This window comes from Canariomyces notabilis (genome assembly GCF_033297395.1).
Source record: "Canariomyces notabilis strain CBS 508.74 unplaced genomic scaffold N656scaffold_14, whole genome shotgun sequence".
NCBI classification, from domain to species: domain Eukaryota; kingdom Fungi; phylum Ascomycota; class Sordariomycetes; order Sordariales; family Chaetomiaceae; genus Canariomyces; species Canariomyces notabilis.
In genome coordinates this window covers 350,577-365,809 of record NW_027041836.1, presented here as the reverse complement: position 1 = coordinate 365,809, position 15,233 = coordinate 350,577, and the positions used below count along the sequence as shown (strand labels likewise).

At 55.8% G+C, this 15,233-nt stretch overlaps 7 protein-coding genes across 7 annotated transcripts; 2 read left to right on the top strand and 5 right to left on the bottom strand.

Moving 5' to 3' along the window:
* Positions 1–317: 317 nt before the first annotated feature.
* N656DRAFT_769259 (uncharacterized protein) lies at positions 318–1,209 on the bottom strand (the record flags this gene model as incomplete). Its single annotated transcript, XM_064813687.1, has 2 exons — positions 318–975; positions 1,052–1,209. 2 exons carry the CDS (start codon positions 1,207–1,209, stop codon positions 318–320), a joined length of 816 nt encoding a protein of 271 aa, XP_064669191.1.
* A 488-nt stretch (positions 1,210–1,697) lies between these two features.
* Positions 1,698–2,206, bottom strand: N656DRAFT_144014 (uncharacterized protein). Its single transcript, XM_064808635.1, has 2 exons — positions 2,111–2,206; positions 1,698–2,037 (listed from the first exon to the last, which is right to left on the bottom strand). The coding sequence occupies exons 1-2, from the start codon at positions 2,126–2,128 to the stop codon at positions 1,801–1,803; spliced, it is 255 nt and encodes an 84-aa protein (XP_064669190.1). The 5' UTR covers positions 2,129–2,206; the 3' UTR covers positions 1,698–1,800.
* A 48-nt stretch (positions 2,207–2,254) lies between these two features.
* N656DRAFT_143983 (uncharacterized protein) lies at positions 2,255–3,852 on the bottom strand. Its single transcript, XM_064808634.1, has 3 exons — positions 3,524–3,852; positions 3,323–3,471; positions 2,255–3,267 (listed from the first exon to the last, which is right to left on the bottom strand). The coding sequence occupies exons 1-3, from the start codon at positions 3,713–3,715 to the stop codon at positions 2,322–2,324; spliced, it is 1,287 nt and encodes a 428-aa protein (XP_064669189.1). The 5' UTR covers positions 3,716–3,852; the 3' UTR covers positions 2,255–2,321.
* A 2,652-nt stretch (positions 3,853–6,504) lies between these two features.
* N656DRAFT_780340 (mitochondrial thiazole biosynthetic enzyme) lies at positions 6,505–8,199 on the top strand. The gene is made up of 5 exons (XM_064815356.1): positions 6,505–6,535; positions 6,590–7,122; positions 7,214–7,735; positions 7,805–7,990; positions 8,053–8,199. The coding sequence occupies exons 2-5, from the start codon at positions 6,933–6,935 to the stop codon at positions 8,145–8,147; spliced, it is 993 nt and encodes a 330-aa protein (XP_064669188.1). The 5' UTR covers positions 6,505–6,535; positions 6,590–6,932; the 3' UTR covers positions 8,148–8,199.
* A 16-nt stretch (positions 8,200–8,215) lies between these two features.
* Positions 8,216–10,560, bottom strand: N656DRAFT_143918 (PLP-dependent transferase). The gene is made up of 5 exons (XM_064808633.1): positions 10,203–10,560; positions 9,855–10,145; positions 9,749–9,775; positions 8,378–9,686; positions 8,216–8,328 (listed from the first exon to the last, which is right to left on the bottom strand). Exons 1-4 carry the CDS (start codon positions 10,254–10,256, stop codon positions 8,493–8,495), a joined length of 1,566 nt encoding a protein of 521 aa, XP_064669187.1. The 5' UTR covers positions 10,257–10,560; the 3' UTR covers positions 8,216–8,328; positions 8,378–8,492.
* A 1,434-nt stretch (positions 10,561–11,994) lies between these two features.
* On the top strand, positions 11,995–13,138 carry N656DRAFT_143642 (ras-domain-containing protein). Its single transcript, XM_064808632.1, has one exon. It carries the CDS (start codon positions 12,161–12,163, stop codon positions 13,031–13,033), a length of 873 nt encoding a protein of 290 aa, XP_064669186.1. The 5' UTR covers positions 11,995–12,160; the 3' UTR covers positions 13,034–13,138.
* A 514-nt stretch (positions 13,139–13,652) lies between these two features.
* On the bottom strand, positions 13,653–14,528 carry N656DRAFT_790248 (uncharacterized protein; the record flags this gene model as incomplete). Its single annotated transcript, XM_064816865.1, has 1 exon — positions 13,653–14,528. The coding sequence occupies one exon, from the start codon at positions 14,526–14,528 to the stop codon at positions 13,653–13,655; it is 876 nt and encodes a 291-aa protein (XP_064669185.1).
* Positions 14,529–15,233: the final 705 nt, after the last annotated feature.

The following is a 15,233-nucleotide window of genomic DNA, read 5'->3' as shown; positions in this document are numbered from 1 at the left end:
GGGCAGGTCGCTGTAGAAGAACTTGTACCCGGTCTCGCCGCTGAGCGACCTGCTGTCCTCGGTCCGGTACACAAACACATAGTTTTTATTTCTGCAATCGTTACATAAGCTACACCCACAACCGATGGAACTAATACCAAAACAACGATTGCCCTTCCGGGCTCATCCTCCCACGTGCCGAGCCCTCTCGTCCGATCCAAGACCACCTGCTGTGTCTGCTGGTGAATGGGAGTGAATGGGACCAAATAGAAATATCACCCTCAGCTCGTCGTCCGGCTCAAGACGGTCCTCCCTTGTCTGTTTCTTATCCTAACCGATCACACCCCGGGGTTCTGTATCCTGTACACCGTGAGGGCCAATGCTAGTACTACATTGACAGTCTCCTGTCTTGTCCCGACGATCTCTACCCTCTTCCGGTAGAAATCGGGGTTGCTCTCCAGCATAGAGTCCCCTTTCCACCGTGGTGGAAAGGGGTCTTCCTCGTGGGGCCCCCGCAATTCCCGAACCACCTGCTTCCAGGTGTCCCAGTGCCGTGTTAAGACCCAGGCTACAATGTCCTTGGCTGTAGCCCGTCCGGTCCCTACACAGTCCGTCTGCGCCCACCCCCCTTCTTCCCACTCCTTAGGGAAGAGGCAGTAGAAGCAGATAAACCCCCCCGGCAGATTAATCTTCTTGAGCGCGCTGATCCAGCTTGACGCTACCTTCTCCGTCGTCGCGTTGGGGTCTCCACCTGGGTAATCCCGTCCCCGGGGGCACCGGTTCGCTACGTGGTCCGTCACGCACTCGCCCGCATCGAGGTAGCATAGTGCGCAGAGCCTCTTGGTCCTTTTGGTTGGATCCGTGGGGTCCTTGGGCCCGCCACTGTTGATAAAGGTCGCCAACTCTTTCAGAAGCCACATGGCCTGGTGGCCGTGGGCACGCAGCGCCTCCTCGGCGGCGATTGCCTTCTTGAGAGACTTGGTCGTTGTTCCAGTTCTTAGGGAAGAGGCACCAGAAGCAGAGGCATTAGAAGCAGAGGCTTGCGATACTCCACGTCGGTCCACGTCACTACGTGTTTCTGTGGCCGCCCTTGGGGTTCCACTTGAGCGAGAAGCGGGCGAGGAGCAGGGCGGATGTGACGTACGTCCTGTCCCTGTAGGTGTCCCTCGCGAGCATGAGGTCGACGGGCTGATCCGTTCCCTTGAGCACCGAGAACGCCACGCCGAACATGTCTCGGCTGCGCGTCCGGAATACTATGACCCAGGCCTCCAGGTGTGGGATGACTGCCAAGGGTCAGGGGAACCCGAAAAAGTGCGAGTGGGCCGTGGACGCGCCTTTCGGATGTGGTCCGCGGGGATCCGTCAAGTGGCGCCATAACTGTCATTGCTTCTTTGGTTTCGTGGAAGAATCGAACTGACATTCAATGGAGTGAGTGAATAGGGAGATATGAGTGGGAGACCAAGTAAGAAGGTTGTTCGCTTTACCACTCGGCCACTTCACTTTGGTTCTTTCTACCATGGGGGGCTGAAAGTAGGGAGGGGGACTCACTTTATATACCCAATGCAATCTGGCATTCACTTCGAGCTCCTTCCATGATGAAGGGTCTGATCCCTGAGATTTACCTTCCTTGCAATGTCCTAGACAATAACGCCTACCTCGTGAAACATAGGCTCACCTTATCTCGGTACTCAGACCGGTTTTTGGGCGGCAAAGGGGTCCCTGCTGGTCCATGCACCTTCCTTGTGATACCCTTAGACAACAGCACCTACCGTATATTCTTGGGAAATTGAGCCGACCCTACTGCGAGTCTAACGTATCTATTCAGTGTCCCGCCCACTTCAAACCGTATGCTTCGACATTACATCGCATGGAAAGTTGAAGCAGGTAGGACAGAGTAAGGCTGGGATTGGTTGCTAGCCTTAGCATTTGCAGTAGGGTCAGCTCAATTTCCCAAGAATATACGGTACCTCTTTCAGGAGCCTCGTAAAACATCCGTGATAGCCTCGAGCACATTAGCTCAGCACTCAGACCACCTACTATGTTGCCCGCTGCGTTGGCCTGGGCCGCACGCCCTTAGCGTTTGCGCCGGCGCAAGAACCGGAATGACAATAGAGAAGGTCTGGGAACCTACTGAGATAGACGTCACCATCGTTCCTTCTCACTTCACAGGTGATCATCCCGTACAGCAGCCACTGTCGCTGCGATGCACGGGGTAGGTACCTGTAATGTCACTGGTCACTGTTGACGACAACATGACATCTAACTCACGGATAAGGGTCAACCATCTCTCTCTACCTTATTATGTCCGTCTAGCAGAAGGCAAGAAGGGTATATTGCATTCGTCACAGCCTAATGTTGAGTACAGCTTCTCTGTCGGCCCCTATTCCAGTCCAACCGTCCCACTGTGACACCATCTTCCGCGCAGCCTGTAGGTAGGGGCTTCCATGTATCGGCCCGTACGCCTTTTCCAATTCCCACAAGCTTCTCAAAGTCCTGAGAAAGACAGGGTCGTTGTACTTACCCCCTGAAATGCCTTGGCTGTGAAATTCCTGGTGGATGCTGTCCCAACTCATATCTCCACCGGGTTCCTCTATTGCGGTCAACAAGCTCGTGTCGATTATCGGTCTCAGCTGGGTAATGTATGTAAGGATTATCAGAAGCCAAATGCCCCTAATCAAGAGTCTTTTATGGCTTCTTTCCTCCAGCAGGTTCTCAAAGATGACCCGTGTGTTGTTGACGCAAGTAGAGATATGAGCAAGATAATAGTCGAATGCCGGTTTCCCAGGCTTATGCGTCGCACAGAGAAGCACAACGGCCAAGTTCGAAAGTTTCTGCAAGAGGACTGTCATGTCGCGGCATTCAAGCTGTTGAACGTACTCGACAACCGCGGCTCTGGCGGACGGATTGGACAGGACGCGTGCCACGCCGTGAAAGCCTGGACCGGCTTTCATGACACCGCTGAAGCGGCCATCATAAGCGACTCGGTCTAGAATGTCGTCGGGCGAAAGAAGTTCGCTAGGCGGGCTCTCGAGCCGCGGATCCGTCAGCAGATCGTATATGGGCTCCAGCCAGTCCACCGCGGATAAGGTTAGAGACTCAACAATCAGGACAGCTGCGCGCAGCTCGATGCCGTCGCTTAACAATGTAAGTGGCCGACCAACCCCGGAAAAGAGGCCATATATTAAAGGCTTAGCGCCTGTGAAGAGGTGAAAGACGGCCAGTGCTTTGGAGTCCCCAGCAAATCTGCCGTTATCAAGACTGAAATAGGTCATGAAAGCCCTCTGAAACCTGCCAGATTCATCAGCCTATGCCAAGAGTGTCGTTTCAATGAAGCTCTCTGTACCTGGTGTCGCCCAAAAACCGCATTTTGGCCTCTTCGTCCGTTATACTCCTTGGCGACGGACTCCAGGGCGCAAGGCCGTCTGTTCTCGAGTCGTACGCTGTCTGTAAGTGATTTGGAGTCCCGTTGAGCAAGAGAATGGTAGCCACGACCTAAAAATTGTCAGATTCTGAACATAATAGGGACCATGGGAGGGGATTTTACAGTTGGAATGTCGTTGTGTCGACCATCTGGTTGAACCAAGGCATGTTGGACGTGTGATTTGGCCAGAAGGCCGTCAAAAACACCTCGAGAAGCTTGCTCGACCATCCTCAACCCGGCACCTCGTTCCCAGGACCTGCGTAGGAAATATGAAGTGAGGACACATATCATGCTCGCAATGGGAGTTCTGTTCATGGCCAGCCCTGGCCTCAAAGCCAGGGGTTTTATAATGGTCACAAACGAAACGGACCAACTCCATCCTGCGGTGTGGATGTCACCAACTACTTTATGCCATTGCGCGTTTACAGTGGCTCATTGTAGCCTGGCCTGTCCCAGCTTGTCTGATGAGTGGGTGACAAATCTTCCAGGGCGGTGCAAGCATACCCAATGACACTGAGGCGGTCGGCGAAAGCCGTATGAGTCCGACGATCTGTCGGTGTACACGGCTGGCATATTGGTCGGGCCATGATTAGAGACTACCAGTGAGCAACTTGGGGAAGCCATTGCTTTGCCTGGCTAGGGGTCCGGTGACATCATAACCTTTGAGAGTGAGAAAGCTGAATGCCAAGAGAGCGCCATCGCTATGCGAGACATGAGGGCAGACCAGCTGTGTGAATAGTAGCGGAGCGGCCGGAAGGGAGATGTGGTTGTGTAGAGGCAGAGCTGCAGTGGTGCGCTGCGTCTTGCTACTCTTGTCTTCCCCCGAGAAGCCGGTGTGGCTGCCGCTCTGATGACGCAGTGATTGCTGATGCTGAAGAAAAGGGGAAGATAGTTTCAAGGAGGCTACAGGACGGATCAGGATGACACCGTCAGCGTGATTCTGCTTCGGGTGGTTCCTGAGCATTTTACGCACGAGAACGGCGTTACCAGAGAAAAGGTGGAAAAGCCCGAAAGGAGAACTTGGAGGCAAGAGGTAGCAGCAAATAGTACGAACATATTCCAAATATTTTCCGGGGTTTCCAGCAAGCCATGAGGGCAGCGGCGACAGCCTTGTCGTCGACTGAGCCGGGAGAGCTGATGACGGCTGCTAGTACCACGATTCCCGATCTGGTTGGAAGAATCCGTTGGTACGGTTTGGAAGCGGTCAGGGCTCACTCGCGCTTGCAGTCACGCTTCCTGCACCTATGTTACTAATGCAGGTCGTTCCAATACCCAGGATGGGAGAATGAAGGAAGGGGCCTCAGCTCCAATTGGCGATCGAAAGCCACGAGCCTGCCGTGTCAGTGTCGCATGCACATCCGCGCTTGCCAGTGCATCCGACTTGCCAAGTTACCATTGCCTTTCCGAATACCGGTACTCCGTACCTACCGAGTTCTCCCGTCTTCGGTCTTTCCGCTTACCTACCTATCCTCTTGGTCCTGGCTTTGTTGCCCGGCTGATCAGATAATCGTAATGATTACGAAAGATAGGTCCTAACCGACGACGGAATATCTCCGATTCTCCGCTGCTTATAAGTCCCAGCGGCGAGAACACCGAAGTCCGAAAAATAACTCCGCATTGAGAAATTTATAGTTGCTACTTACCTCCGTACTTCGAACTTTATCACCTTCACCTATTGCTGCATACATGCCAGTGCTCACCGTCAAACCCGCGATGACTCCTCCTCCAAGGTTGGACGGGCACTTGATGTTGCCACCGGTGTTTTGGGTCGATGGCTTCGATTTATCGCCTAACTGCGCAATAGGGTAGCTTGATAACGTGGCACAACACGGCGGCTTCTCTTTTCAAGTTTCGAGTCTTATAAGTGGCTCGCCTCCCCGATCACCAGGAAACCCTTTGTTCCAGGTAAATTTGGTGTAGCTTCAAGAAGGCAGTTGATTTGTCCCAGTCTCTTCTCCCAACTCGAATTGTCGGTATTGCGCACGCGCACCGGTCAAGCTTCCCGCTCGTCAAATGGTCGGGTGGTTGAAACCCGTCGCTTTCAAGACGGGCCATTTCACGCAGCTGAGCCTTGGTCGTTCTTCTTGCTGTCAGTCATTTCAGTCAAGGACGAGTGTATTTCGATACGACATTGGACTTTGCGACTCACTCCTTTACCTACGGTGACCGCCACCATAACGCATCCAGGTATGAATATTCCCAGGTTTGCCGCATCTGCCCCCTAGTTACCGTTCAGAGTGTCAAGATGGATTCTACCAGTGGCCAAAATCTCAGAATACTATTGTAGGGTTGATCATTTCGGCACTCCGTCTCCCTGAGCCATGTCCAGATCGCCGCTCGCTGAATGTCCCTACATCTTGCAGTGCGCTAAAAAGAGTCGTAGTATATCGGCTTCGGGAGGGAAGGTAAGTGTCCGGTTGTGTATTTCGTTCTCCTGCATGAGATACTTTTTTCCTCCTCAGGAATAAAGACAGCCAAAGCCCACCCCCTCACTTGGTGAAAACGACGCCGACCCTATCCGTCCTCCGATTCCGGGAACAACGCCGGGCATAGTGGGGTTGGGCGGATGCCGGACTGCGCGGTTTTCTTCAGGACCATCTGGGTCGCGGATGCAGCGACTCACGTCCGGCAATTCCACCCAAGCGTTCGATCTGCGAGCAGCACGGCGGATAATCTGCAATTAACCGGATCGCTGGGACTGGACAAACTGAGCTGGATGTAACACTGGTTCCACGCCGAGCACGCTTAGGAAGTGAGGAGCAAACGTCTGTGGGTAGCACGAGCATGCGGCTCGAGTCGATCTGATATCGTCATTGGACTGTCACCACCTCCTCCACCCACTTCAACAATGAACTGGAACCCCTTGCTGCTGGTGAGGGGCAAGTGCCGGAGCTTGTTTGTCGGAAGAGGGGTTCGTTGGGGTTAGGAAGGCTGACTGGGCCGTGCTGAGCCGTGCTAGACCATGGTGATGATGGTCTATAAAAGGGATGTCGTCTATTCCAGCTCGGTATTGCTTGTTCTCCCTCTCTTTTCTGTCCCACGCGACACACTGTCATTAGTCCAGTTGATAAAGTCGGCTCCCAAATAAACGACTTTTCCAAGCAAGTCCAACTGTGCAAGAGTATCGGAAGCATCGTGCGCACTGCATCTTCCCCCCTTCTTCCCCTGAGCCATCTAACCACCAGCCAGACTCCCAAACCGTCTGGTACATGATGTCGCCCTCCTATCGAACCCAAGAAGACGTGGGATCCTTGGCTTGGTGTTATATCCCAAAATGATCAATCGTCACCATCTTCAGGTAACTATCTGAATGCATGAGCCGGTGCCAATCCGGTTGCTGCTCCACGCCGACTCGTCTTAAAGATGAAGAACGCTGGGCAGCGCCGGAGCGGCTGAGATTATACGGCTGTGAACTTGATCTGGATAATACCAGCGAAAGGATCATGCTTCTTCCTCTCCCTTCTGTTTCGTCAGGGTTGAATCCTAACTCTCGCAGATCTTGAAAACACTCCCAAAACATACTTAAGCAATCATGGCACCCTCGGCAGTCTCCCCAGTTCAGCAGCACGCCTTTGCCGCCAAGAAGGCACTCGGTGCCGCCGTTGGCGAAGGCGGCGCGGCTCCGCTGAGCAAGGCCCTGACCGACATCATGGGCAACTGGGACAAGTTCTCGTTCGCCCCTATCCGCGAGAGCACGGTTTCGCGGGCCATGACTCGCCGCTGTAGGTGCCTTCTCCCACTGCACTCCGCCCCCTTCAGCGATCCGTCGCGCGGAAAGCAAGCAGTCAACTAACAACGCCGCCACGCAAAAAGACTTCAAGGACCTCGACACGCACGCCGAATCCGACGTGGTCATCATCGGCGCCGGCTCGTGCGGGCTCAGCTGCGCCTACACGCTGGGGACGCTGCGGCCGGACCTGCGCATCACGCTCATCGAGGCGGGCGTGGCTCCCGGCGGCGGCGCCTGGCTCGGCGGGCAGCTCTTCTCGGCCATGGTGCTCCGCAAGCCGGCCGACGCCTTTTTGCGCGAGGTGGGCGTGCCCTACGAGGACGAGGGCGACTACGTCGTCGTCAAGCACGCCGCCCTCTTCACCAGCACGGTGCTCTCACGCGTGCTGGCCATGGACAATGTCAAGTTGTTCAACGCGACAGCTGTGGAGGATTTGATTACCCGTCCTGCTGATGAGGATGAGGAGGGTAGCGGCGCTGGAGGAGTGAGGGTCGCCGGTGTGGTCACCAACTGGACCCTGGTTAGCATGCACCATGATGATCAGAGCTGCATGGACCCGAATACCATCAACGCGCCCGTTGTGGTATCTACGACGGGACATGATGGTGAGTTTTTCCTATGTCTTATGTTGTCCCCTGTCCCCCAGCGCAGTTGGCTGATGGATCGGAAATCAGGCCCCTTTGGCGCCTTCTCGGTTAAGCGTCTCGTCAGCATGAAGCAGCTTGAGCAGCTGGAGGGCATGCGCGGGCTGGATATGCAGCGCGCCGAAGACGCCATTGTCAAGAACACGCGTGAGATCGTGCCGGGCCTCATTGTCGGCGGCATGGAGCTGTCTGAGATTGACGGTGCCAACCGCATGGGTAAGTTACTCCAAAGGTGAGCTGCAACATGGCAGCTGAATGACTGACTGGGCGTTGTGCAGGCCCCACGTTTGGTGCCATGGCCTTGAGCGGTGTCAAGGCGGCCGAGGAAGTTCTCAGGGTCTTTGACCTTCGCAAGAAACAGAACAGTCTCTGAGCTGGTTGGTTGGCCGCTCGCAATAGTCAGCGAACACGGAATCACGCCTGGGGCTTGATATTGGGTCCAAGCCTTGGTACAGGTGCTTCTGGAGATTTCTTTCTCAGAGTGGAACAGATTGGATCAAGCAGATGATATACGTATGACAAATGCGATGTTTATTTCGATCTTGATGCCGTATCTGCCCGGATTAGCCAGTCTCTATCGTTGGAAGGGTTTGTCAAACTTACCAAGTCCGCCATTGCCAATCGGCTCTCCGATGAGGACCTGGGAAAACCCCAGCCAATTCAGGTGTTCCACATGCTGCCCAATGCAAGAACCCTGCACATTTAACGACCAAGGCCTTCACAATGTGGACTCCTCCCCCACAGCCACAAGAGCCTTCACCAACCCCTCCACTGTCCCCTTCAGCGTCTGGAAATTCACCACCACCCTGAAGAAGCTCCCCTTCTTGCCTGGCGCGTAGTCCACCATGTACCCCCTAGGGACAAGCCTCTCCACTATGACTCTCGTGCGCCGCGTATTCTCTTCGGGCTCGTCCGGCAGCCGTCCTCCAGGGGCATAGTAAAAGCACACCTGCAGACACGGCGGCGGGTTCTCCGAGACCAGCACAAAATCGTGCCTCTGTACGAGCAAGTCGGCAAGGTATCCCGCGAGCTCAAACGCGCCATCGATTTGCCGCTCGAAGCCGGCAGCGCCGTAATAGATCCAGCTCAACGCCAGCTTGAGGCTGTCGGCGCGGCGGCCGCACTGCAGGGTCAAGTCCGCAAGGTCCCAGATCTCCGGAGGAGTATTACCAGCCGCGTGGCCGTTCAACGCTGCGGCAGTGCTGCCATTTGTCACCTCCGGGGTGCTTGCAGAGTGGAAGAGGTAGCCCGCGGGGAGGGTGTTGGCCTTGTGGAAGACTGCCATGTCCGGACCGAGGAGGAAGGAGCACGTCACGGGAACGTTCATCATCTTGTGCGGATTGACGGTGAGCGAGTTGGCAAGGTGCGAGCCGGCCAGCTTGCCGCGATGCTTGGACGAGAAGATGGCCGGTCCGCCCCAGCTGGCGTCGATGTGCAGCCAGAGGTTGAATTCCTTGCAGACGGCCGCGATCTCCTCGAACGGGTCGTATGACCCGAGAACCGTCGTTCCGGCCGTTGCGTTGACGTACAGCGGCGTTCGGCCTTCTGACTTGGCGCGCAGCACGAGAGCCCGCAACGCCTCGGAATTCATGCGGCCGGCCTCGTCGACGGGAACAGTCCAGACCGCTTCTGAGCCGAGACCGCAGGTGATGGCAGCCTTCTCTACGGAGTAGTGACCATGCTCGCTTGTGAAGAGAACGAAGGGACCCGTGGCGCAGCTGTTGCCTTTGATCTTGCATTCGGGGTAGAGTATATTGCGGGCGATGACGATAGACGTGAGGTTGGAGGAGCTGCCTCCTTGACATGTTACGCCACCGGCGCGAGGACCAGTAAAGCCGAAAAGTCTGGCCAGGGTTTTGGCCGTGTGCCTTTCAATCACGGATAAAGCTGGCGAAACTTGGTAGACATGGACCTGGCTTTTTGAGCAACAGCTTTCAAGAAGCCAGAGCTAGCTCCTCCTCAGGGTTGACTTACATTAGTGTTTAGGACTGAGAGTAGAAGCTCAGAGACAACGCCCACCTAGTATAACGGGCATCAGGGACGGGGCATCAAACGGTGTATTAGTTGGAGAAGAACATACTGGGTTGGTGCTCGCATACAGCTTGTCCATGAAGCCTTGATCCCAGGTGTTGACACTATACTTCAGAACATCCTTGATGGTTTTGAGCAATCCCACCTCGCCGCGCCCTTCTCCGGCAGGCAAAGAGAACGAAAGCTCCTTAACCAGATCCTCCGGTCTCCGAGAGTCAACTAGTGTATTCCGGACCGCACCTTGGCTGTCGGCCAACAGCTCCCCGGCTGCCCTGGATGGCACCGCTTCGTCGGCGTCCCGGATGAACGGGATTATCAGGGATTTTACAGCATCAATAAGCTATGGTTGAGTCAGTATGTTTCTGTGCAGTGGAAAGCCCACGGGGTCTCTACATACATGCTCAACCTCGGCTGCTCGGCTCAGGGGTTTCCCCCCTTGAATTCCATCCATGCTTGGACTCTGCTATGTAATCTCGACCAGAGGTTCGCAACGACAACAAGATCGGGTTGACCAGGTAGAAAGAAGAATTGAAGTCGCACTTCGGTTATGAGTGCACCGACTCGGAGTATCTCGTTTTTTTGTTTTTCGCTCCTGTGTAAACTAGCGTATGACTGATGTCCATTGTCGACGGATCCACGGCCTGAGGCCCCCCACAGGTCGCCTCGGCATCCCCTTGGTAACGTTACTCCACCGCCGCTGAGGACAGCGAAAGTACCGCATTCATCAATAACCCAACATATTCAGAATATTGCCAGAGCCTATTAGTTAGCACACAACAGGCTTCGATTGGGGTGTCTGACGAGCTGCGCACCGCATCACCAGTTGATCTGCTGAGTGCCCTGGTTGGGAACAGAGGTGCCGTGAGGTACGGACTACTCTCGGGGGTTCTCTAGATGATCAGATTGCATCATTCCAGAACCTCACAATGGCGGTTCGGTGACTTGACTTTATTGGTTGCTTGTGACCTCTTCCACTGAAAAGCTTTGCACCTGCGCTAGTGCACGCTAAAACGAGGGGTCATGCGCGGGAAATCCCGAGTTGCTGTGCATATTCGACCCCTATTCTAGTGTACGGAGTAGCTCAGAACAAAACAAATGACATGTCAGGCACGACGAACCCTCTACTGGCGAAAGACAACTTCTCCAAACAGGTTCCAATTCATCATCGGACCCTTCCAGGCTGCAAAAAAGGAAAAAAAGGTCGTCGATAGAATCGTGAGGTCATTCACGTGTCAAACGTGCTGATCCCAAAAGTGAGGTTCAGGAGTGGGACTAAGCCCGATTAGGTCTAAGCTAGGAACCAAAGCATCGGGCATCCCGCAGCAGACCTTGAGCCCCGACTCCTCGGTTCTGTGGAGCAATTCTTCTCATTGTTGGAGTCTCAGAGGCAAGACAAACAAGGGGCATATTTGGCTTTGGCTTGGCCACGAGCGTTAAGTAATACCGCTACCGTACCTCCGTATTTAGAAGCTTCACTCGAGTCTTCATAGGCGCCTCGGGTAGCTATTGCCAGGCATTTTCCATTCTTCCCCTTCACCTGCGTCTGTTTGCTGCAGGGGCACCGCATCTCTTCAACACGCGTTCAAGGTTCTCATGCGTAAAACTTCCAGGTTGCATCCGCGATGCAGAAACCTAGCTCATATCACATTGGGCACGAGTGCTTGCCGGGGTATGCAGAGCCCAAAGGACGAGGGAAATTTCCTGCACGCAAGCCAGCACGGGCCAAGTGACGAGACGAAATGGAAAAAGCAACCTCAATGCCCTTGTTAAGAACATGGGCCTCGCCCTGCCGGTATCAAGGAGTTGTCAACCATCCCTTGACAGAAGCATTCCTCGACCAACAGATACAATTCCCGCTCGTTTCCCTGATGTGATCATTCACTTCCCTCTCTTTGGACTTACTTTCGTACCATTCCTGTTGACATCATCACGCCCGTGCTTGGATGCCATTGTTTGCTTGGTGACGTCGCGTCCAGATCGTGGCTTCCCACTCTCTCTACCTCTCATACTCGACCAACAGTGACCATCTTTCGACCCAAACAAGGCATTGACGGCGGCCCGGTATTCTACGTCAGGTCAAGAAGGATCGCTACCAGGCTATACCTATCCCTCTTTTCGCCAGTCCATTCATTGCTTGAGCTCCCTTAACCACCCTCTTCTTGTGCTCTTTGCAACACATTCCTTGGCACGCGTCGGGGAATCTTACACGGCTTGACCAACGTTTAAAAACGCTCTTTCCCCTTCAGGGGAGAAATCACGCGCAATTGGATCCGGTTTCCATACATCCTGCGGTTCGCGCACCGCGGCGATTGCAACACAAGCACCAACCCAGAAAGCAACAGAATTGAATCCAACATGAGATCACCGCACACACCTTCAGCGTCCGACGCTTCCCAGCCGCCGGTGCCCATATCCATCACCATTTGCGGCGACGGCGGCTGCGGCAAGTCGTCCATCACGCTGCGGCTGGTCCGGTCGCAGTGGGTGAGCGAGTACGACCCGACCATCGAGGACAGTTACAGCATCACGCGCGAGATTGACGGCGTCACCTACCACCTCAGCCTGACCGACACGGCCGGGCAGGAGGAGTACCGGGGCATGTGGGCGGCGTCGAACCTGGGCGCCGACGCCTTTTTGCTCGTCTACGACATCACGTCGCGCGACTCGCTCGACGCGCTGCAGTACTTCAACGACCTGATCGACATGGAGGCCGAGACGCGGCTCGACAACGCGGCGCGCGCCCGCAAGGCCGGCCTGACGAACCTCGCCCTCTCCCCGACCATGCCCGACAGCATGATCGGCCGCCTGCCCAACGGCGGTGCGGGTTCGGGCGGCAAGATGATCCCGCCCATCAAGATCGTCGCGGGGAACAAGTGCGACCTGCAGGAGAGCCGCCAGGTGCCCGCCGCGGTGGGGCTCGACTGGGCCCGCAAGAGGGGGTGCGGCTTCATGGAGACGAGCGCCCGCCTCGAGGTCAACATTGAGGAGACGTTTGCCGTCATTGTGCGCCGCGTCGTCGAGGCCCGCCGCCTGGCCGAGATGGGCGTCGTCGATGCCGAGTTGGGCATGAACAGCCGCGGCATGACAAAACCCCTCACGCCGCTGCCGCCCGGCGAGGACGATGAGAAGGGCGATGGCCGAGGGCCCGGCACGAGGGGACCCAATATCCGCGGCGACCGCGTAGGAAGGGGTGGCGGCGGATTTTGGAGGAAGTTGAGGTGCTGGTAGCGGCAAGCCAAGACGCTGGGGGTTGCGGGGCTTGTTTGGCGGCTCAGATATCGCGATTGGAGCGGGGAGTTAGGAGTAGTCCTTTACGGAGTACCTCTCGGCGCATGTCATGTCATATTCATGTCGAGGCAGGATGTGCCTGCTGATTTTTGATTTTGCAGTTTCTGTTTCTTGGTGTACTGATACCTCATGGCGTTTGGAGTATGTCGACTAATCGGAAAAGGGCTCACCGTTAGGCCCGGAATGATGCCTACCTCGTTCAGTTTGCTCTTGGTATGGTACTTGTACAGTGTTCTGTATCATCACTGTTAGACAGAATCGAAGAAGGTTCATACCTGCGTTTTGGGTGACGATGAACACGGGTCTGCTTACACTGGGCCGAAGCCTTCTGCCTCGCATCGAGCCTATAAAAGGAAAACGCAATGTGTAGGAGGTTGTTCTTGGAACCTGTTAATCATTGGGTCTTCCTGCGTCGGATAAAAAAGCGACCTCCTATCCCATGACCCTACCCATCTAGGTTCTCGCCTTAACCGGTACGCCTTGAAGCCTCATGATATTTATACCCTCTAAAGTGACCCGCTCCGAAGTTCCTAAACCGCCCCCTGCTCCGCGAAACCGATCAGCTTCGTTTCCCGTTCTTGTCCACCCAGTCCCGCCACCGCTTATACTCGGCATACTCCAGACTTTCCTTTTTCCCCTGGTACCTGACCACCTTCAGGTCGACCTCGGTCCACTTGTCCTTCTTGCCCACCCACCCGGCCTTGCGCATTAGGCTCACGACCGTCTCCTCCTTGGTCCACCCCTGCTCAACCGCCACGTCGGGCAGGTAGGTGCTCCCGTAGCGCTTGCCGTGGTAGTAGAACGAGATGCGCAGGCCGTGCTTGCCGAGCTCCCAGTCCATGGCGTCGTCGGCGTCCTCAAAGTCGGTCAGCAGCGTGACGGCCACCTCGAGCGAGGGCAGCTCCCGCGCCGTGATGGGGCTGAAGCGCATGTCCTGCAGCGCCGAGATGAGCGCGTACGACGACAGGCCCTCGTCCAGGTCCTGCGGCTCGAACGTCCCGATGCACCCCCGCAGCATGTGCCCGTGCCGCGGGGAGATGGTGTTCCAGGTTACGAAGAGCGGGGATTCGGTAATGGGCTCCGGCTGTTCCTCCTCCTCTGACGCTGATGCCGACGAGATTGAGGTGGCTGGGGTTTCTGGCCCGAGCGAGACGCTGCTGGTGGATGCGGACGCGGACCCGGATGAGAGAGGCGAGGAGCTGCTTGACACTGAGGCGGCGATGCGCTGAAGCGCCGGTAGCCGCTTGGCTAGCTTTCCGCGGCTGCTGCTGTCTGCTTCGGAAGCGTCTGCCGTCTTATCGCCTACTTCGGGATCGACGGAGTGAACATACTCGGCCCAGGACTTCTGCACCTCGGCCAATGTCATGGGCTTCCGGCTTTCCAGATGGGCGGCCAGGGCTTCGAAACAGTAGAGACAGTGCTCAACGGTCGCCATGGCAGGAGCCTCGGCCTGTTAGGGTCGCCTGTAGTGTGTCAACGGTGAGAATGGGACTCAGGCACTTGCTCTCAGAGGAGAGTCGCGGCAGTTTTGAGATATTCTTCTGGTCACGTCGTCCTCCAAATCCGGAGAGAATGAGGCAGCAGAGCGACTGAGGGTCAGCAAACGAGGGGCAGGGTGGAAGGGAGTTCTCCAGAGGAGGGGCACCGGACTTGAAGGCCCGGGGCTGGGCATGGAGTGGGGCGGGCGGAGCTGAGGGTGTCAAGTCCAGTGTGTGCCACTGTGCGAGTGCCCAACCCGACGATAAGGCTCCGCTAGTTAGGGGCTCCTGTCGTCAAGGAACCCGCTCACAGGCGCATCAGCCCCCGAGCCTTGCCCCACTCTCAGAATGTCGGGTGGAGAACAGCAGACCGTTCCGGCCGCTTTCGGTGGGTCTGGCAAGCTGACGGGAACTTCTGGAGAGGAGAAGAGGTTGCACCACTTACCCTTTCTTTGAACTCCGCGAAACATTGGGTCAGTGAGATAACACTGTCGAGTACAACGTGGTTCCATTTCTTGATGCGCCTGCGAGCATCGCAAGCACATAGGTTCATGGCCTGCTCGGCCGGTAGGTCAAGAACCGTATTGACTACCTAGGTACATACAGGTAACCGTGCGAGCCCTGGTTGCCATTCTTTGTGAGAAGTAGCCTTAGTACCTACC